Raw genomic sequence first — 21,761 nt, 5'->3', positions numbered from 1 at the left:
AGTTTGATGTTAATTTGATCTTTTTTCTGTTGTCCCAATAGTTAACTTACTTGTAATTTGTCTGTTAATTAAAAATTGTGATTTTCTGTTTTGAAGTATGGTTCCAAAAATGATAAATGGAAAGTTAAACTGCATACCTACAATAATGCTGACAAGGGTATGTTAGTATTCTCATCATAAACCCGCTACATAAGGAGGTGAATTGTCCATCACAATTGTACTGAATCCAAGTGAGCCATGGTCTTGATGCCATTTCAATTGTAATTTTCATTGAATTGTAATACTTTAAATAATTTAAGGAATGATATATTTTTAACCCTATGATTGCATTGCGACCATTAATATACTTATTAATAACGGTACTTCTGTAATATGTTCCCTTCAGAGAACTCAAATAACTACAAAACATGAATTAATTAAGCCTCACAATACCCCCTGTAAAGTGGGTATGGACTACTAAATTATAGTAAGTGACATGCCCAAGGCCAGACAGGATTAAAACCGAGATCTCCAGACTCCCAGTCATTTGTTTTAATCAGTAGAAAATGCCGTCTTAGAATAAATTAAAGAAAAGAGCAATTAAAATACAGACAGAAGAACCTGCCCTGCTCTGAGGCCTGAGCGGTACAATATAGCTATAAAGTTATCTCACCTGGAGGAGTCCCTCTGTGTAGGCAGCTCCCTCAGTGACAGAGTCATCATAGCCTCTCTTGGGCCACACCCATTTCCTGGCTGCTCACACAGGGATTGTGGCAGGGGGAGGGGCAGCATGCTGTAAGGCCAGGACAACCTTGCACTCCAATATTTCCCAGCTATTGGAACAGTCCTTGAGGGCCTTTTGCAGCTGGTGCTAATTGGAGCACTGATGAGGTGCTCTAAATTATGCTGGGGACCAGACCAGTGGCCAGATGTAGGGATGGAGGAGCTTGCTCCTCTTTGGTCCACTGGCCTTGCTCTGCAGGTTGATATAGAAGGTCAGGGCACCATTTCCCCTTTTTTGGCCTCTTGCTTGTAAAGAGTGGTCTCTGTGCTCCCTAGAGTTCAGGGAGCGTCGGGACTGCCAGTGTGAGAGGCCCGTGTGAAGCCATGTAAAGGTAGGAGCCTTCCTTCCAAGAATGCGCTCGTGCAACGGCCTCTCCCAAACTCACCCTTAGAGTTTTTCTTTTTATTTCTTGCTTGGTTTTGGTGACTTGACTGTAACTGTGTCTGGAAATCTTTTAGTAGGTGTGGCATTAACTCTATAGTGTATATTAAATGGGCATTAGTCTTTTCCCTATGGCAGTTTCCTATATGTGCTAAAGTTTTATTTTAAAAACATCTATAACTCTCCAAAATTATTTTCCTTCAATTAACCAAACAATCTGCTTTGAAAAACCATACTGCAATATAAAATCCAAATTGTTCCTATTCAATACGTTTTCAGAAAAGAAAAATAAACTTTTATGCATTCTTTAGCATAAAGAATCCACAGGTTGATATCATAAAAACACCTACATCATTAGAGCAGTAATTAGGTAAAGAAACAGATCCAGTTATTTTCTCCCTGAGAAAGTCTTGGCACCATCCCACCAGCCAGTAAAGGTTATATTCTGTGTCTGCAAAAAGTGATCTAAAAAATTAACGGTTCACATATTACAGCATAGGAGTTCAACGCTGTCCGGTGTACGTGTGGTATAGCTCTGTTTGTTTTTCCTTTGGTTAGTTACTTTGTTTCTGGAGTTTTGGAAGCGACGGCAGGCTGAACTGGAATATGAATGGGACACTGTTGAATTTTTAGAGCAGGAAGAACATGTACGTCCAGAATACGAAGCACGATGCATTCATGTAGTAACAAATGAAATCACACAGGTAAGGAATGTTTTTAGAATTGGTCATACTGCAAACTGTGAAACCTAGAAATTCAAACAAAGACCTTGTGATGGGCCAGATCTTCAACTGATATAAATCTGCGTTTCTCCACTGAAGTCAGTGGAGCTACCTCGGTTTGCAGCAGCTGAGGATCTGACCCAATATGTTGATCTAATAAATTGCAGGCCTAGCGTACACCAATCTGTATCAGGCTAAAATGTGAGGCCTGGGGTTCACAGAAATCACATCTATCATTTCAGCTGGTTGTACCAATTACTGCAACCTTGGGACTGGCAACTTTCTGTAATCTATGTTCTCTATGTATATAAATCTCCCCACTGTATTTTCCACTGAATGCATCCGATGAAGTGAGCTGTAGCTCACGAAAGCTTATGCTCAAATAAATTGGTTAGTCTCTTAAGGTGCCGCAAGTACTCCTTTTCTTTTTGCGAATACAGACTAACACGGCTGCTACTCTGAAACCTTTCTGTAATCTATAACACCAAGTGAGGGGGTGATTACTAAAGGGCAGTTTCATAACAGCCAGAGGGACTGCAGTAGAATGATCTGGTGCCACAAAATGGTACCTCTAATCTCAGGTAACAGCCTGGCATTGAATAATTTTTGTTGTGAGAAGCCCACAGTCGTCACTGATAGGGTTGCCAACTTTGGTTGGACATTTCCTGGCGGTTGCATCACATGACATAATCTTTAATTAGCTGTTAATCTTTAATTCCTGGGTACTCCAGAACAATCCTGGAGGGTTGGCAACCCTCAACTCACTGATTGTTCCTTGTTCTTGGAAGCCTGGAGACATGCCAGGAAAACAAGACAAAATGGAGGAAGAGAAGTTGCATTTCATGCAGTTTCCAGACTTTGTTATCCACAGGTTTCTTTGAATGAGAGAAGCACAAACAGGTATTATGGCCAAGCATATATGGATGCTAATAACATTAATGAGTTCACCTGGACAGGGATAATTCTCATTCTAGTGAAACACAATACACATTTACGAGGCTCTTAGTTTAGAGCTCTTTTTTTTAATACATTTTCAAGTGGCTTTAGCGGCTCACTCAGCTCAGCTGTCCGGTTTTTATTATTTTTTGTTATTGCATCACTATAGCGTTTACCTGATCATTTGCTTTGCTTTCATGTTCTAGCCATATTATATTAATGTTTATAATAGGGGACTTGAAAAGTTCCAAAACTAGACTGACATGGTTAAAAATCTACCCTAAGTAGCCCCTTCTGTATTATAATCTTGTGCTACAGAATACCTGGTTTTATTAATAAGCTTATAAAACTTACATTATCTTTACTACACAATGATAATTCTAAACAATTCTTAAGGCATTTTTAGATAGAGAAGTTTTGGCTAAAAAATAATATTTTTGCCGTTATATAGACCTTTCATCTGAGGGTCTCAAAGATTTTTTAAAACATCAGTGAAGCCCCATTACACCTGGGTGAGGTAGGCATCATCCCCATTTTAGAGGGAGGTAAACTGAGAGACAAAAGGCTGAGGTCTACATTTTCAAAATGTCCACTAATTTTGGGTGACAGTTTTTGGATGCCAAATCTTAGGTACATAGGGACCTGACTTTCAGAAGTGCTGAGCACCCACTAATCCAACTGATCTGAGCAGTGGGTGCTTAGCACTTCTGAAAATCAGGTCCCACATTTCTCAAATTGGGTACTCAAAAACTGACACCCAAAATCAGTGGACTCTTTTTTTTTTTTTTTTTTGGAACGCGTCGGCCCACATGAATTGCCAGGGGGACATGGCAAAAATGTCAGGTCTGGGAATAGAAACCAGGATTCTGATTCCCGTTCTTGTGCCCTAAACATGTCAAAGTGCTTAACAGGTCACATGAAAAATATACTTAAAAGAAGAGCAGATGTATGATTAATCCCCTTCTAAATCAACTCTCTTTCCAGCAAGAAGAGCACGTGCCATACACTGCCTGTGGAAAGTGTGTACGGATGACCTTCTGTATAAGTGCAGTCTTCTTCTGGGTAAAATTCTGTTGGTCTTATTCTTTAATATAATGTACCTTTCTTGACAAATAATAGCTTCATGAAAAACTAAACTATATATGAGCCAATAAAGTGACAGGCTGATCTGAATGTTCAAATATGGATGTTTAAGTTGCCCCCAAAAAGCATCTGCACACATGCCCAAACACATAACTGCATACACCAAACATACATTTGCATATGAAAAACAGATAATCATGCAGATAAGTTTATACTTATGCATATTTTGTGGCTACAGCTTGTGGACTGTGTTTGAAAATGTGGTTCACTGTTTCCTCCATCAGCATTTTCAGATACATGTTTTGCTGGTAGGTGGAACAATGGATTACCTTGGGGACAGATCTGGTTGCACTTCCCCCCCTCCTTCCCAGTTTCTTTCATTGTTGTTCCAGCCATTCAGTTCAATAGCATGTCATGGACGAATGGGCCTCTTTCAGCTTTTTCGTTTCACTTAAAAGAGCGAAGCTGGGAGCTCTTTGATTTTCCCAATCTTGCTACTTTAATTAAAACTAAAAATTGAAAGAAGTCCAGCCACCCATGAAACAATATGTAACATGGTGGGCAGGCCCAGAAAGGCCATCTCTAAAAGCTGAGGCTCTAATAATTGCATGCTCCCAGAGCCTGTACAACATTCTGTAGCCGGAAAACCATCACCAGTGATAGGAAATGAAGCTGGAGCACAGGGACTGTATAGAATGCTGGCTGGCCAGCATGGAAGAGGCTATGCTCTGGGTTTTCATGTCTGGAGCACAGTGAAGAAAATAACTAACTAACTGGCTGGCTGGGGTTCAGAATGCTGGGAGAATCTGATAACATGTATTGCGATTTGGTTTATTACTATGGTATTATGTCTGTGGTGTGGGGGACAGGGGATAAACGTCACTTTACAGACATATAAGAAGAGAAACTTGCTGCCTTGAAGAACTTACAATCTAAATAAAAACTAGATAGCTAACAAGAAATAAAAATGGGGAAAGAAGCAGATATGACAAAAAACAAGGGGGAAAAAAATACTGAACATGAAAGTATTATTTCAACCAATGCAGATGGTATGACTGATTAAAATTAGGACTATCAAGCAATTAAAAAAATTAATCGCTCTGTTAAACAATAATAGAATACCATTTATTTAAATATTTTTTGATGTTTTCTACATTTTCAAATATATTGATTTCAATTACAACACAGAATACAAAGTGTACAGGGCTCACTTTATATTTATTTTTGATTGCAAATATTTGCACTGTAAAAACAAAAGAAATTATTATTTTTCAATTCATCTAATAAAAGTACTGTAGTCCAATCTCTTAAACATGAAAGTTGAACTTACAAATGTCGAATTATGTACAAAAAACCCTACATTCAAAAATAAAACAATGTAAAATTTAGAGCCTACAAGTCCAATCAGACAAACAAGTTTGTTTCCATTTCCAGAAGATAATGCTGCCTACTTCTTGTTTACAATGTCACTTGAAAGTGAGAACAGGCATTTGCATGGCACTGTTGTAGCTGGCATCACAAGATATTCACATGCTAGATGCGCTAAAGATTCATATGTCCCTTCATGCTTCAACCATCATTCCAGAGGACATGCGTCCATGCTGATGATGGGTTCTGCTTTATAATGATCCATAACAATGCAGACCAACACATGTTCATTTTCACATCTGAGTCAGATGCCACCAGCAGAAGGTTGATTTTCTTTTTTGGTTGTTCGGGTTCTGAAGTTTCCGCATCAGAGTGTTGCTCTTTTAAGACTTCTGAAAGCATACTCCACACCTTGTGCCTCTCAGATTTTGGACGGCACTTCAGATTCTTAAACCTTGGGTCGAGTGCTGTAGCTGTCTTTAGAAATCTCACAATGGTACCTTCTTTGCGTTTTGTCAAATCTGCAATGAAAATGTTCTTAAAACAAACAACATGCTGGGTCATCACCCGAGACTGGTATAACATGATATATATGGTAGAATGCAGGTAAAACACAGAGCAGGAGTCATACAATTCTCCCCCAAGGAGTTCAGTCACAAATTTAATTAATGCATTATTTTTTTAACGAGCATCATCAGCATGGAAGTATGTCCTCTGGAACAATGGCCAAAGCATGAAGAAACATATGAATCTTTAGCACATCTGGCATGTAAGTATCTTGCAATGCTGGCTACAACAGTGCCATGTGAATGCCTGTTCTCACTTTCAGGTACATTGTAATTAAGAAGTGGGCAGCATTATCTCCCATAAATGTAAACAAACTTGTTTCTTTTCACGATTGGCTGAACAAGAAGTAGGACTGAGTGGACTTGTAGACTGTAAAGTTTTACATTGTTTTGTTTTTGAGCGCAGTTATGTAACCAAAAAATCTACGTTTGTGAGTTGCGCTTTCACGATAAAGAGATTGTACTATGGTACTTGTATGAGGTGAATTGAAAAATACTATTTCTTTTGTTTACAAATATTTGCACTGTAAAAATGATAATCAAAAATAGTACAAAGTGAACACTGTACACTTTGTATTCTGTGTTGTTATTGAAATTGATTATATTTGAAAATGTAGAAAAACATCCAAAAATATTTAATAAATTTCAATTGGCATTCTATTGTTTAACAGTGCGATTAATCACAATTAATTTTTTTAATCGTGATTTTTTTTTTTTTAGTTAATCGCGTGAGTTAACTGCGATCAATTGACAGCCCTAATTAAAATGTGCCTGTTTCTCTTGAGGGGCAGTTGCTTTTTTCTGGCCACAATCCGCAACAACAATAATACCTGGCTCATATACAGTGTTTTTCCTCCAGAATGCATCCTGCCAATTGTGCAATGCTGTACATGGGGTGTTGGGAAGAGAAGATTCTTTTCTAACCCCAGGAAGTGACAATCATATGCCCCAAAGCATGAGATCTGATTACCTTTCTCCTTATCTTAGCTTGCGTAGCTACAAACATTATCGGTCATAAAATTATCCATCTCTTTTTCCACAGGTTGACTGTATGCTACACAAAGTAGTCTTCTCTTTTATGGGCTCTAAATTTACTGTGCTTTATCTTCACAGAGCATCCCCTTGCTCTCATATTATGGGATGGGGAGAAAGAGGGTCTAAATAGTTTCACTTTGCCCTTCATAATATATATTTCAAACCACTGTTTTTCCCAAGCCATATGATTTTACACTAATATATATATTATACTCTATTTTCAGATTCTTTTGATCATTGCGTCAGTTATTGGCATCATCGTCTACAGACTCTCTGTTTTCCTTGTGTTTTCTGCAAAGCTGCCACGGCACATTAATGGAACAGAAGCAATTCAGAAGTACCTGACTCCCCAGGCAGCCACTTCAGTAACTGCTTCAATCATCAGTTTTATAATCATCATGATTTTGAACATCATCTATGAAAAAGTGGCAATCATGATTACTGACTTTGGTAAGTTTATGCTTTCGCTAGGAACTATAAGAAAAAACAACATAATTCTTATAATAAGGACCCCAGTAAATTAATATCTACACCAAGTATTTCAGAATTTTCCCTCTATAGATTGCAATGACTTCTAGAATTTTTCAAATATAGCTTTTCACTTTTATCAACGAAATATATTTTACTCCTCGCCTAAGAAATCCTTGTATAGCCAGCATGAAAGATCAATTGTTTACAGCTTTGTATTTGTGAAATAGACAAAACAAGCAAGATTACTATAATACCCAGGCTTTATAAAAAAAGATCAGTACCGCATAACACATTTAAGAACATTATGGAGAGAACAGCCCCTTTTTTGTAAATAAATGGAATATGGTCACTGGTCCAATGCTAGATGCTTTCCTCTCGTTATTAAACAGACAACCATTCACAAATATTACTGTTCTTTCCATCCAGGCCATCTACATTAAAGTAGCTATTCTACTTTACCTGTGTAAAGTAGTGGTATTTTAATATGGTTTATTTCCGTCAGTTCAAAGTGTTATGTTTGTTGTTTGTTGAGTCTGTGAGGATTTTCTTTCTATGAGAGCGATAGAGAATTGTGTTGCTCTTTTTCTTTTAGTGTCAAAGAACAAATTATTTCCTCTTTACAAGTGTCTTATAATTAACATAATGGCTACAATGTATTAGGGACCCTAAACAATCTAAATTGTGCTGTAAATTCTATTCAAGCATGCAAGGCACATGCACATTTTTGATGGAGGCACTAAAGCTGTTCAAATATTAATTTTCTTTTCCTTTTTGTTTTTTGGTGTGTTTTTTTTAAACTACAGAACTACCAAGGACGCAGACTGATTATGAAAACAGTCTGACCATGAAGATGTTCTTATTCCAGTTTGTCAACTATTATTCTTCATGTTTCTACATTGCATTCTTTAAGGGTAAATTTGTAAGATTCCCTGGAGACCCAGTTTATTGGTTAGGAAAATACAGAAATGAAGAGGTAAGAATCCACTATAGTTTATCTTTTTTTCTTAATTAACAATGTAAGATATTAGCCTAGGGCCTGGTCTACACTAAAAAGTTAGGTCAATTCCAGCTACGGCGCTCAGGGGTGTGAAAAATCTACACCCCTGAGCAATGTCATTATTCTGATCTAATACCCAGTGTAGACAGTGCTAGATCAACAGAAGAATTCTTCCATCAACCTAGCTACTGCCTCTCAGAAAAGCGGATTACCTACACCAACAGGAGAACCGCTGTAGCATTTCGAGTGTAGACAAGGCCTAGTTCTTCAGCTATTGCCAAGGAGTGCACAGAACAGAAGGGGAGTTCAAAGGTAACCTTTGCAGTTCCCCAAATCCAGGACAACTGTGTGCTAGACCAGCCCCTTAGCATAATTTAGAGTAGCTTCAAGTTTTCTTGAAGTTACTTAGGTTTTCATTGACCCACAAGGGACCACTGTGGCATAACAAAGATCCAGCCACACTCACTTTCCCATGAACACCACCTATATCAGCAGCAGAGAGGGGGGTGGTATAACATCCTCAGAACCAAGACTCCACCATCCACAGATCCCCCTCCCCTAGAGTGATCTTCTCGTAATGACAGTGCAACACAGAGAGGCTGTATGATCTGGGCCATTGTTCCTTTGGCTTCACTGGTATCCTGCCCACTTATAGCAATGTCAGATTTGGTCTGTTGGGCCTTTTCAAAGGGATTTGTCTCAATTGTCATCTTGGATTATTTTTAAGGTTAAAATAATGTAATTTTAAAAATTTTAGTATATTTTTTTAATTTAAACACTTTAATCTTGCCTGAAGAGTTATGCAGCATTTTTCACACCTCTCTCAACCTTTAGTGTGATCCGGGCGGATGTCTCCTTGAACTTACAACACAGCTAACAATAATAATGGGAGGTAAAGCAATTTGGAATAACATTCAAGAAGTGCTTCTTCCGTAAGTACCTAATGTTTTTTAAAAGTGACCTAATGAAATAAAAAGGTCAAATATTTGATGGCAAAGGCCCTGCTCCTGCCCCTGTTGGAAGTAAGTGGACATTTAGATTTCAATAGCAGCATATGCTCAGGCACCTGGAGAACAAGACCAAAATTTTCCATGGTCTCCAACTTGGATGCCATTTTTGGGTGCCCAGCTTGAAACGCCTTGGGCCTGATTCTTCAAAGATGCTATCGATCCCCAGTTCCCACTCAGTTCAGTTCAGGTTGTGGATGCTCAACACTTCCAAAAATCAGGCCCAACATGTCTGAAGTTGAGTGCCCAAAACTGGAGGCTACTTTGACCATCTTCACCTTATTATTGCTTTAAATGGCATACTGCGATTTAGTATTTACTGTTCTATGTCAGACTTTCCACAAAACAAGTGTTTAAAATGCTATTTTAGTTTTTAAATATATTTTTGTAGTTGTATTTTGACATTCACAGCTCTGTTCATATGACAGACACTCCCAAAGGGTAATGTTGAATGTATATGATACAGTAAAACTGGAGGCTGTATGTCTTCTGTGTAACTTACACAAAGTTGTTAAATAGTATTGCGCTTGTCAGGAGACAGGGAATGATCTAGGTACAGAAAGCTGGAAAAGGTATAGCGAATGGAGGTGGCAAAGAGAGGGAACCAGCAAAAACTCATTTAAATACATATCTGATGGAGTTGTAATGGAAACGTAGGACATTTCTTCACCAATCAAGTATGCACAACTGTAAATAATAACAATTATCTTGAAAACTGGAGGTGGGAGTCCTAGAAACTAGGGTCAGATCCTGTTCCCATTTACACTAGTGTAAACCAGAGTAACTCCACTGCCTTCAGGAGAGTTACTCCAAGGGTACGCTGTTGCAAGTACAAGCAGAATCTGTCCCTTAGAATCAACAGGCCTGATTTTGTGTATGTACATCTGTGGATTAAAAAAATTGCCACAGGTGTCAGTTTTTCCTGCATCAGGCTGACAGCCAAAAAGTCTCATTGTGCTAGTTGATTTTATTTATGCCAGTATTGTCCCAGTTTGTTTAGCCAGTTATCTCTTTTTGCCATTACTTATGCCTATCCATCACCACACACGATGTATCACCACTCGCGGTATGCAACCAGTAGTCAAGTCCTAGGTTCGTGCTTCCTTCCCTGATCAATTCTTAACATGGCCTGGTATTGCTTGCATTTAAAGAACTAGATCCACCCAATTCTGGCATTTTTAATCCACCCAATTCTGACATTTTTAATCCACCCAATTCTGACATTTTTAATGTAATAGGCATTACTGATGCTTTACGATGAGAAAAATTGAATTGTGAAGATTAAAATGTGTCTACATATGGTGATTCAGAGGAGCAAGTGGAGTATGCAGTGAGTTGGATATGCATCAGGGACTTTTATTATTTATTGAGCACTGATAGAATGCTCAGGACTATACAAATACAGAAAACAAATGATCCCAGACTCAAACATCTTGCAATCTAAATCAGACACAAGCAATACACACTGGCTACAACAATACATGGATTGAAGGCAATGAAGGAGAAAGATTAGGAGACAGAGAGCATGCTCTCTGACAAATAAAGCTGTTTTAAACAAGATAACACTCAGAATATTCGCAAAAAGAAAAGGAATACTTGTAGCACCTTAGAGACTAACAAATTTATTTGAGCATAAGCTTTCGTGAGCTACAGCTCACTTCATCAGATGCATTCAGTGGAAATGAAAGCTGTAGCTCATGAAAGCTTATGCTCAAATAAATTCGTTAGTCTCTAAGGTGCCACAAGTACTCCTTTTCTTTTTGTGAATACAGACTAACACGGCTGCTACTCTGAAACCACTCAGAATATTGAAAAGCTTATCAGGGAGTGTAAATTTTGGGCCTTGAAAACAGGTAGCTGGTGGACAGGAGGGAAGTGTAAGAGATGACGACCAGGAAGAAAATGTGGAGAAGAGGGTTGGAAATAGGGAGTGACCTAAAACACAAATATGGGTAAAGGAGACTTAGAAATGGAGGAAAAGAGAAAAGGCCAAAACCTTGCTTTCATTGAACTCCTGTTTGCAATGATTGGGCCCAAAAACTGTAAGTAAGATGAGAAAGGGGGAAGTATAATGTATAAAGGAAGAGTGTCACATTTTACTTGATATTAAATGGTTTCAGATTGTCTCAGTGCATCTGTTTTTCAGGATATATTTAAGGGCTACTTTAAGCAAAGATACCACAGTGAGGGATGCATTAGAAGTTGGATTGATTGGAAATTTGGACAAATATTGAAAAAGCAATTCTTCCTGTATATAAGGAATAACACACCTTTTGTAAAACCGCGATGCCTCATGCAAATCTTTAAAAGCATTTGGCTGGTATCTCATTTTCATTTCTCTAATTACAAATGGAAATTTTCTCTTCCTTTATTATGAAGGACATTTATGTGCAAACGATACCTTTTTGTTTTTTCCCTTCCTTAAAAGCTCATCTGCTGCTTGCTCCTTATTCTAAGGTAACAGATAGAAATAGTTATAACTACAGCATCAATTTTCCTAAATTCTGGTGCTTGTATTTCAGACCAAGAGCTTTTGGGGAGGAGGGATTAAAAACTGTGCAGTCTGAGAAACATATTGGGCCTGGTTCTCTGTTGCCTTTTCACCTGATGCAGTCATTTACACCAGTGCAAGGTGGGTGTGACATGCTACCAGACAGAATAGTAGTGTTGTACACCCACTTTGCATTACTGTAAATGATTGCAAAAGGTACAGGACAAGAGCGAATCAAAAATAGCATTGTTTGTATTAAGGAGTTTCAGTAGTTCAGTTATTGTCAAAACCAATTTTCAAACTTGGCTATAGCACCAGAGCAAGAACTTTGCAATAGCTCAGCCTTTGGCAGGGTAGACTAACAATGTGAGTCATCACTTTTCTCCTGACTGATAGCTGGGTTAAGAATCTAATCGGAAGATGTTGCTCAGCAGCTAGATCAGAAAAGACTATTCCACGCTGGGAACAGGACTACCATCTGCAACCCGTTGGAAAACTTGGATTGTTTTATGAGTATCTGGAAATGGGTAAGTCAGCTGTGCAATTCTGATTCGTATGAAATATTTTCAGGACCCAAATGTGTATTTTTTTAAAAAAGTCTTCAGATAAATAATATCTGATGATTTTATAGATAGTATAAACATGTTATAGAGATTAAAGCTTGTGCGAAATGGATAAAGGTAGAAATTTTTGTTAGTTTAAATCAAATAAATGACAATCCAGTTTACAACCAAGGACGACATGGCTTCTATAGCTAGGGATTGTATGACTAGGTCTGTTGCCTCTTCATCTATTACCCTATCCACAGGTCAGGGGCCAGAAGACTGTCATCTTCAACTCCAGCACTGCAGCATCACATTCCTATACCAGTTTGCTGTAGATTTACAGCAACTTTAAAGATTTTATTTTTGGAAGCTGTAGAAAACCTGAATTTCTTTGCAACCAACCATACTTTAATAGTATTGTAATCATACTTATTTCAGCACACAAACACTAATAATGTGATTCTTAATTGAGGCTTTTCAGCATAGCACTGGATTAATAAATAAACTTACAAGCATGAAAGGTAAGAAGTCATATAAAAGAAGCAGATATTTAAATATTCAGAATAGTTCATATGTATGAGTTATGGCTTTTTTGTGCTAGTGTGCACCTCACATACTTTTACAGGCTATTGTTCATTTTTGGTAGGCCTCTCTATCTTTCAGGGGCTTATTGTACATTTCTGCATATATGTTCACACAAGGTCTGCTATTTGAGAGAGAGAAAGAGTCTCTGATTAACCATTAAAAAATGCATTCCTGTCTCTGTCACGGTCTGGGTAAATATATACACATCGGCATTAAGGCATCACCAATGTACGTCACATTCTCATTGGCAGTTATACAGTTTGGATTTGTCACTTTATTTGTGGCATCATTCCCGCTGGCTCCTCTTCTGGCTCTTGTTAATAATTTGTTGGAAATACGAGTTGACGCCTGGAAGATTACAACCCAGTTCAGACGCATGGTGCCACAGAAAGCACAAGATATAGGAGCGTGGCAGCCAATCATGCAAGGAATAGCAATTCTGGCAGTGGTGACCAATGTAAGTATGACCTGATAATTATAAAAAATGGTATACTCTAAATATTCTAGTCAAGTGAGGATGTGAAATATTAATATGTATTGTGCCAGACTGACTAGAGGTAACATTTTCAAAAACACCTAAGTAATTTAGGATCTTAAGCAATGTTCCCTCTAATTTTTTACATCCGTGTGCGGAATGAATTTTGTTATGCACTCCAATATGGAGGTGATGTGTGGCGGGGGTGGGGTCAAGGGATTTGGAGTGTGGGAGGGAGCTCAGGGCTGGGGCAGAGGGTTGGGTTGTGGGTGGTGAGGACTCCTGCTGGGGGTGAAGGCTCTAGGGTAGGGCTGGGGATGAGGGGTTTGGGGTGTAGGCTGCCCAGAACTGTGGTGAGAAGAGAGGACTCCCCCACAGCCCTCTCTCACTGCAGCAGCCCGGGGACAGGATTGGGGAGAGATGCATCTCCCTGGCAGCAGCAGCTTCAGGGCTGAGGTCAGGAGAGAGGTGCCTCACCCCACCTGCGCAGCCCTTGATAGCCTGTGGCCACACAGTTTATAGGGAACTTAGATCTTAAGTCCCATTTTTAAAAGTGACATAGGCATTTAGGAGCCTAAATATCTAGCATCCTAAATCTCTTTTGAAAATGAGACTTTGGCTCTAAAGTCATTTACGTGCTTTCAAAAACCCTAGGCCTAAATAAAGGAAGTTTCACTTCTCAAGATGTGACATCCTTGAGAAAATTCTGGGTCCAACCTTCCATTATGTATGAAGAATATAGTGTATCCTCCCTAAACTTACAGCACTCACTGAATACAGAATGAATTTTCTGAGAATTTTCAGGTAACTGCATGGATTTTGAAGAAATTAGGTTGTAATTAAACTTTATTTATTATTGTATTTATTACGGTCGTGCCTCCCCGTCTACGTAGTTTTGCACTTAAAGCAGAGATTCAACAGCTTTGTTAGGTATGAAAAATACAATGTAGCCGCAAAATTACAGCACTTACCCTTTGAGTGTAAAATGAGTTTTCTGAGAATTGCAAGTAAATCTATTAATCAGTCTGAGTTAAAGTTAATTTAAAAAATGAGTCCTTTACGAAATTTAGTACTTGGTTTAAGATCTTTTTTTGCCCCCGAAAGGTCTTATTAATCAAGAGTGCAGACTCTTCAAACTTCCCATATAGTTAAATCATACTGAAATCTTATGCATAGTCTATGCTGGTAAAAAGGTAATTGTTTTTTTTGCAATTATGAAGTACACAAGAGCTTCTGCTGGAGAACAAACTAACATATAATCTTATCCTTCAGAAATTTCCACCAACTGCCCTCTTTCAAAATGGTTGCCTTTTCCCCCCTCAGCAGGACTGAGTCACAGAGTGTCTTCAGTTAATGTCCTTCTCAAAATGGCCACCATCTTCCATTGTTGTCAGTAGGACTGAGGCCTCAGGCTGTCCTTAGCAAAAATAGCCACTTCTGACTTCATATGATGCTATCATCTGCCCAGAGGGCAGCTTGGCTTCTCTACTATTCAGTGAACAATCAGACGTGGCCGCCATTTGGAAAGAGGGCAATTCGTGGCGAGCTTCTCGGAAGGAGAAGGTTTTGTGTAAGCCTCTGCTGACGGATACATTTTTCAGTTATGACAAATAACAAAAAATGACTGTTACTCCTGTGCGTATGTATGCAGATGCATAAAAGATTGTAGAGGGAAGTGCAGGCAAGAAGGCAATTTAGAGCAAAGGGGATTCACAAGCGAATGTGGAAGACAAGAGATTGAGATAAACCCTCAAGTTGCTTTGTGCTACTCTGGTGATACAAAGCAACTGTAAATCCAGCTTAAATGTCCAGTAATGTCTGGCTGATTTGTGCTGCTCCAGAGTGGTGTAAAGCGGCTAGAATTTACTGGTGAATCTGGAGCTAAAAGTTAACATAAAAATGATTCAAAGTTGATAGTACATATCTTCAAATCATTAGAAATATTTCATGGCACCAGTTTATATTTGGCTTTCTTGTTTAGTGTTCATGTACAAAGTTTTAAATAATAACTTCAATTAAAAAAAACAGGAAAATTCCCAGACAAAAATAGCTCTATTAAGTTACAGTTAAGGTTCTGAGTACATATTAGTAATTTCTTTTGGGTCACACTGCTACAAACCTAATAATAAAACACATATAACCCTGATGCACCAAAAGAAATCCAAACATGTTATCACACAGTTAGGAAGTCCAAACGACCTTAACTCTGCCTTGTAAAAAAACATCAAGAAAGAAAGAAAAGTCTAATGCATCTCTAAAAATTAGTTTAAACTACTCTGGGAGCACAAACACTAAAATGTCTTCATCATAATCCTTACTGTTATTATATGGTGTCTTTACAGGTCAGATGCAGTCTGTAGATTGTTAGGATTGTTTTGGTGATTTAACTATATATTTAGATACCTTAATATGTTTGGATTCCTTTTAGTGCCCAGGAAGTTATTAGAGTGTTCTGGTTTTAGGTTCTATAGAAGACTGACCCAAAGAACTAATTTTGGTCTGTCTCTCTCTCTTTTCCCTCCACAACTCAGAAGAGGAGGCTATCTCACATTCTCCGGTGCAAGGAACTCTAGATAATTGAAGATGCATTCTCCCCCACAATTGATTATTTACTTGTCTGCCATTTTCCCATAAGACAAATCCTGCTACCTCAGACTAACTGCAAACACTCTCCCTCAAAAGGCAAGCAGCAGCTCTTAAATGTATAATACTTGTAATCACCACTAGACAGGTAAATTTAAAATGCAGCTTTACTCTGTCTTTAGCCCTCTAATTAGGAATCAATCCCATAGTCCTTGAGTACCAACACATTTCTCTTTGACTTCAGTGAGATTATTAGTACGTAAGGGCTGTAGGATCACAGTGAGTGGCTCTTCTGCAATTTTCGCAGTCCGAGTTGTTTTAAGAAACACAAGGGACTCAAGATCCAACCTATGCTGAAGCCTGCAGGACCCTGTGGGATGGACTCCCTACAGTCAGCACAGGCAACCAGGACTGGCTAGAGCAGCTTCTCGCTCTGGCTGAGTTCTCGGAAGCCTTCTGACTGATGCCAACCAACAAATCTCCGGACATGGACAGGCTGACCGTGCAGTTCTACTGCATGTTCTAGGATGTCCTCAGCTCAGACCTCACCTCCGTTTGGGCCAAGTCCTTAGGGAGCAGGGTGCTCCTGCTGTTGAGCAAGTGGGCCATGCTTGCTCTGCTGCCTAAGAAGGGGAATCTCTACAACCTTTGGCACTGGTGCCTAGTCTTGCTCCTCAGCATGGAGTACAAGGTCATAGTGAAAGTCATCTCATTGCAGCTGGGATCCATGCTGATAGACATGCACCACCCTGACCAGCTCTACACCATCCCAGGCCGGACCATTTTCGACAATGTCTATCTGGTCCAAGACCTACTCCATCTCATGTGCCGGGATGGTCTGTCATTCACCCTTCTGTCCCTGGACCAGGAGAAGGCATTTGCTGCACCCCAGCCCCGCCTCTTCCTGCCCCTGCCCTGCTCTGCCCCAGCCCCGCCTCTTCTCACCCCTGAGGAGTGCAGCAGGGCTGGGCCTGCTCTCACCGGTGGCGGGAAGTGCAGGGACCCGGCCCCACGTGCCAACGGTGAGTGCTGGGGGGTGGTTCACCCCTGCCCCCCAAGCCAGGATGGATCATGGGTATTTCATGGGCACTCTGTGGGCATTTGGCTTTAGGACCCCTTCATGGGCTTTCTCCAGGTGCTGTACATCTCTGTGGATTGCCTCGTCAAGCTCAAATGGGACTTGACTGAACCCATCGTTTTCAGTCAAGGGGTGCATCAGGGCTGCCTGCTGTCTGGCCAGCTCTATAGTATGGCTATTGAGCCCTTCCTCTATCTTCTCCGTAAAAGGATGAAGGGGTTGGTTCTTTGAGAACTGGACTTGTGGGTGGTGCAGTCAGCATATGCCAACAATATGCTCCTCCAGGAGACCTTACGCAAGTGGAGGCTTGCCAAGCCATCTGTTTGGCAGCCTACTCCACTTAGGTCAGCTGGGTCAAGAGCTCTGGCCTAGTGATCATGGACAGGTGGCAAGTGACCTTCCTCCCATTTGCACTGTGGGATATCCAGTGGGGCACAGGTTCGCTGCTCTATCTGAGCATCCATCTTTGTGCCACCAATCCCTCCCTGCTGGAGAATTCGGTCAATCCCAAGGCTGACCAGTTACAGAGACTACTCTGGTGCCTTTCCCATCAAGGGAGGCTGAAGGTGCTCAACCAGATGGTCCTGTCCATGCTCTAGTTCCAGTTCAACTCCCTGATCCTGCATCTGGGATCCCTGGCCAGCCTGCAGAAGATCCTGCAGGTTTTCTAGCTGGGGCTGCACTGGGTCTCTAACAATTCAAGGGGCGCAAGATTCATTTTGGATGGAAGTTTGCTAAGCATCAGGATATGGTGCTGTAGCCCAAATATTAGAACAAGCTTTTTGTTGGTGTTGTTTTGTTTTGTTTGAGGTACAGGCTTCTACATATACACATGTGAACTTTCCCTCATCATCTCTACCTCCCACCTGATCGATTAACCTGAATATACAGAATCTGTATCTCCTCTTCTCCACTCAACTGTTGGTTTTGCTATTGCTGTCTAGCTGTTATAGCCTAAGGCACCATATATTCTTCCACTGCATATATTACCTTTGCAGCACCTGCAAGGCTACAAGAAACTTTTTTGTGTAAAGCTATCAGTCTTGGGACTTGCAGTTCAAGCAGCAGAGCTGCTATTGTACCATGCCAGAGCATCTGTTGTTGATTTGAAGGCTGATTTTAATTTGTTATGGTATAAATGGAAAACTGTGTTCAGTGTAGATTCGGAAATAGAGAACACTATTGGTTTGTACTTTTCCAGTGTGATACTCTAAAAAGCAGCCCACAGTTCAGGGAGGGAAAGTTTCCTTTTAGATGACACAGTAGAATTAGTTTTCATGTTTCTGTCCTTGTAGCAGTTTGCAACACATCTGGTGATCATTCTGCAGGAGGGGAAAAAGTGAAACTGAGTTCAGATTTATGATTATGTGAAAACTGGGGCCTTGCAAAAAAAATTCAGTAAAAAAGAGCCATTAAGCTATGTAAATACTATATCCCAAAATATTTTGGTTCTTAGGAGACGCATCAAATTGGTTTGCTTCAAGGGGAGAACAGGGTTGGGGTTTTTTAACCTTACCTTGTGATTCCCTTTAGCTAATTTGTGGTCTGCCCATATCTAAACTATATGTTCTAATGAATATTATAAAATTATATTTAATTAAAACTTTTGTTCTTTTACTTAAGTTTCAAACTGGGTAATGTACCTGTCAGGTTCCCGCTTCCGCAATTAGAAAACTTGTTAATATGCATTTTTGTTCTAACGTTACCCTTTGGAAAGAATTTGTATGATAAAAACAACTCATCTTAGTGTAAATTTAAACAATGTAGAGTTTCATAGAGTTTCTTGAAAATGGTTTTAAAAAGGACATCCCCTACATTTAATTTATGCTAGAATATGTTACAAAAATCCTTCATAAGTAGTTACGTATCCTCAAAAACTTAAAAACAAGATTCCTTACCCATAGTCTATCTCCACTTTCCCCGCCAAATGGACGAGAGTTTTCTCAGCTAAACTTCAAAAGTATCAAAAACACACTAAAAGTTGAAATCAGATTTTTAGAGCCAAATCCTGGTACCGCAGAAGTCAATGGGAGTTTTGTCCAGTTGGGACCAGGGTCTGACTCTCGATCCTGCCACCTTGCTCATCAAGTTCTTTACAGTGGGTCTACTTGGTGAGTGAAGTATTACCCAACAGATGAGAGAGATCTCCACAGTCTTCTGTCTGTCCCCCCCACCCCCTCCCACTCCCCACACATAGAGTTTTGCATCCCTCACAAATGTCCTCAAATCAAGACTTCCCTTAGGTACACTGCTGCTCCTAGGCAAAGAATATTTGGCACTCCTCCCCCAAAGGTGAGGAACTATGTATATTAAATATAATCTTACCCTGAAAGTCACCCCTAAACACAAAGGCTATCATGAATGTGAATCGAATACAGTTTTACCAACTTCGAAGTTACACATTTTCCCTTATTCTTTCCATTGCTTTATTGCCTGCTCTCTCCTTCCATTTTCCACTTTATGTAATCACTGTTCCTTTTCTCTTTTCTGTCCATTTTTCCTCACTCTCTCTTTATCGATTTTGTTAAATCTTGCCTCTGTCCCTATATCTAATTTTGCCCCCTCTCTCTCAATCCCACCCCTCTTTCTATGGCTTTCATTCATTCACTCTTGCTTCGTCTTTATTTATTTCCCACTCTGGGTTTTGGTCTCCCCAGTTGGCTCCCACTCTCTTTCCCCATCAATGCATCAGCTACTCTGTTCACATTGACAAGGTTTTACTCACTGCCATAAGGACAAGAGACTTTTTTTGGCTTTTAGATTCTGGAGCACAAGATGTCAGCCAGAACTGGGAGTACTGGGCATAAGCCTATTGTGCCCCGTTGTTAAACTGGGCCTGTGTCTAGTCCCTCAATTGCAGTTTTTAACAAAGGAGGTCCCACTTCATAGTGCAGCCCTTTGAATATCGGGCAACCAAGAAGAACATCTGATTAGCTAGGATGAACCTATCTAATGACTTGGGGGTCGTGATGGATAATCAGCTGAACGTGAGCTCCCAATGTGATGCTGTGGCCAAAAGAGCTCATGCAATCCGGGAATGCATAAACAGGGGAATCTCAAGTAGGAGGAGAGAGATTATTTTATCTCTGTGTTCGGCACTGGTGTGACTGCTGCTGGAATACTGTGTCCTGTTTTAGTGTCCACAACACAAGAAGGATGTTGATAAATTGGAGAGGGTTCAGAGAGGAGCCATTAAAATGATTAGACTCAAGGAGCTCTATCTATTTAACAAAGAAAAGGTCAAGGGTGACTTGATCACAATCTGTAAATCTCCACATTGGGAACACATATTTAATAATGGACTCTTCAATCTGGCAGAGAAAAGTATAACATGATCCAATAGCTGGAAGTTAAAGCTAGACAAATTCAGACTGGAAATAAAATGTAAATTTTTGACAGTGAGGGTAATTAACCATTGAACAATTCACCAAGAGTCATGGTGGATTCTCCATCACTGACAGTTTTTAAATCAAGATTGGGTGTTTTTCTAAAACAGCTGCTCTAGGAATTATTTTGAAGACGTTGGATGGCCTGTGTTATACAGGAAGTCAGACTAGATGATCACAATGGTCCCTTCTGGCCTTGGACTCTATGACTCTTCCAGAACAGGAGGTCTTCATGAGTCACTGTTTTAACCACCCCGCAAAAAACCTCAGGCCTCATTCCCACATACAGTTTATGGCACTCACTCTGAGTGGGGTATGGATACTCTTTGGAACAGGATGGCAATAAGAGGCCATGTAATATGTGAACTGGTATTAAGCAGCTGCTAGCAAGAGGGGAAATACTGTCTTGGCATCAGGAGCAGTTTCCACATCTGCTGACAACTGGAATCCCCGAGCCAGCAGCTGCAGAAGTGAATTCGGGCTGGGTATGACCCCTAAGGAATGTTTTGGAGGTTATACGTGAATGATCTGTAGCTTTTAAAGTTTGAATTATCTTTAAAATGTTCCTTGTGAAATTTAATTTATTTGTAATGGTAGGCTTCTTTGTGTGTGTCATTTTACTTGAAATGCATAAGGCAGTGGTTGTTTAAAATATGTGGTGAGCAGGTCTCGATAGGAAATGTGGACTGAAGAGGAACATACAGTAGTATATGTTTAATTTGGTGAGAGTGGCCGTAAGAAAAAAAACATTAACCGCACAACTTTTTTAAGGCGTCACGCACAAAAGATGTAATTTAGAAACTATAGAGAATGCGTATCCTAGAGAGATTGTTTTATGCCACTGAATGATTGCACATATATTTGCAGAGAGAACCACTGAATAGAAAAGTGCAAACTCTCTGATTTTTAGTGCAGTAATGCATATTTGTTGAAATCTAAAGTGCATGGAAAAGCTATGTATATATTAAGGCTGCCAGTTAAATACTGCTCCCTTTTTGTCTTCCTCTTCTAAAATACAGGCAATGATAATTGCTTTTACATCTGACATGATTCCTCGTTTGGTTTATTACTGGTCCTTTTCAGTCCCTCCCTATGGGGATCACATCAGTTACACCATGAAGGGGTATATCAACAATACGCTTTCTGTCTTCAATATATCAGACTTCAAAAATGAAAGCAAACCAGTTCCACTTCCTTGGTTTGGCAACCAAACAACATGCAGGCAAGTGTCAAATAATTATTCTCGTCGTTGGAAAGGAAAACATAAGAAAATATCCTAATTTTGTTTC

At 39.7% G+C, this 21,761-nt stretch overlaps 1 protein-coding gene across 2 annotated transcripts in view; it reads left to right on the top strand.

Moving 5' to 3' along the window:
- The window catches only part of ANO6 (anoctamin 6), a 135,939-nt gene that overhangs the window by 103,133 nt on the left and 11,045 nt on the right, over positions 1-21,761 (top strand). For both annotated transcript variants that reach the window (XM_084621058.1, XM_084621059.1), the window contains exons 11-18: positions 1,703-1,848; positions 3,787-3,864; positions 7,079-7,304; positions 8,129-8,298; positions 9,157-9,254; positions 12,217-12,347; positions 13,202-13,407; positions 21,492-21,694. In XM_084621058.1, the coding sequence (XP_084477184.1) occupies positions 1,703-1,848; positions 3,787-3,864; positions 7,079-7,304; positions 8,129-8,298; positions 9,157-9,254; positions 12,217-12,347; positions 13,202-13,407; positions 21,492-21,694 (1,258 nt within the window). The remainder of the gene's footprint in view (positions 1-1,702; positions 1,849-3,786; positions 3,865-7,078; positions 7,305-8,128; positions 8,299-9,156; positions 9,255-12,216; positions 12,348-13,201; positions 13,408-21,491; positions 21,695-21,761) is intronic.

Source organism: Lepidochelys olivacea (genome assembly GCF_965140295.1).
Source record: "Lepidochelys olivacea isolate rLepOli2 genome assembly, chromosome: 1".
NCBI classification, from domain to species: Eukaryota; Metazoa; Chordata; order Testudines; family Cheloniidae; genus Lepidochelys; species Lepidochelys olivacea.
Note: the sequence above shows the minus strand (reverse complement) of the source record. Positions and strands in the feature narration are given on the sequence as shown.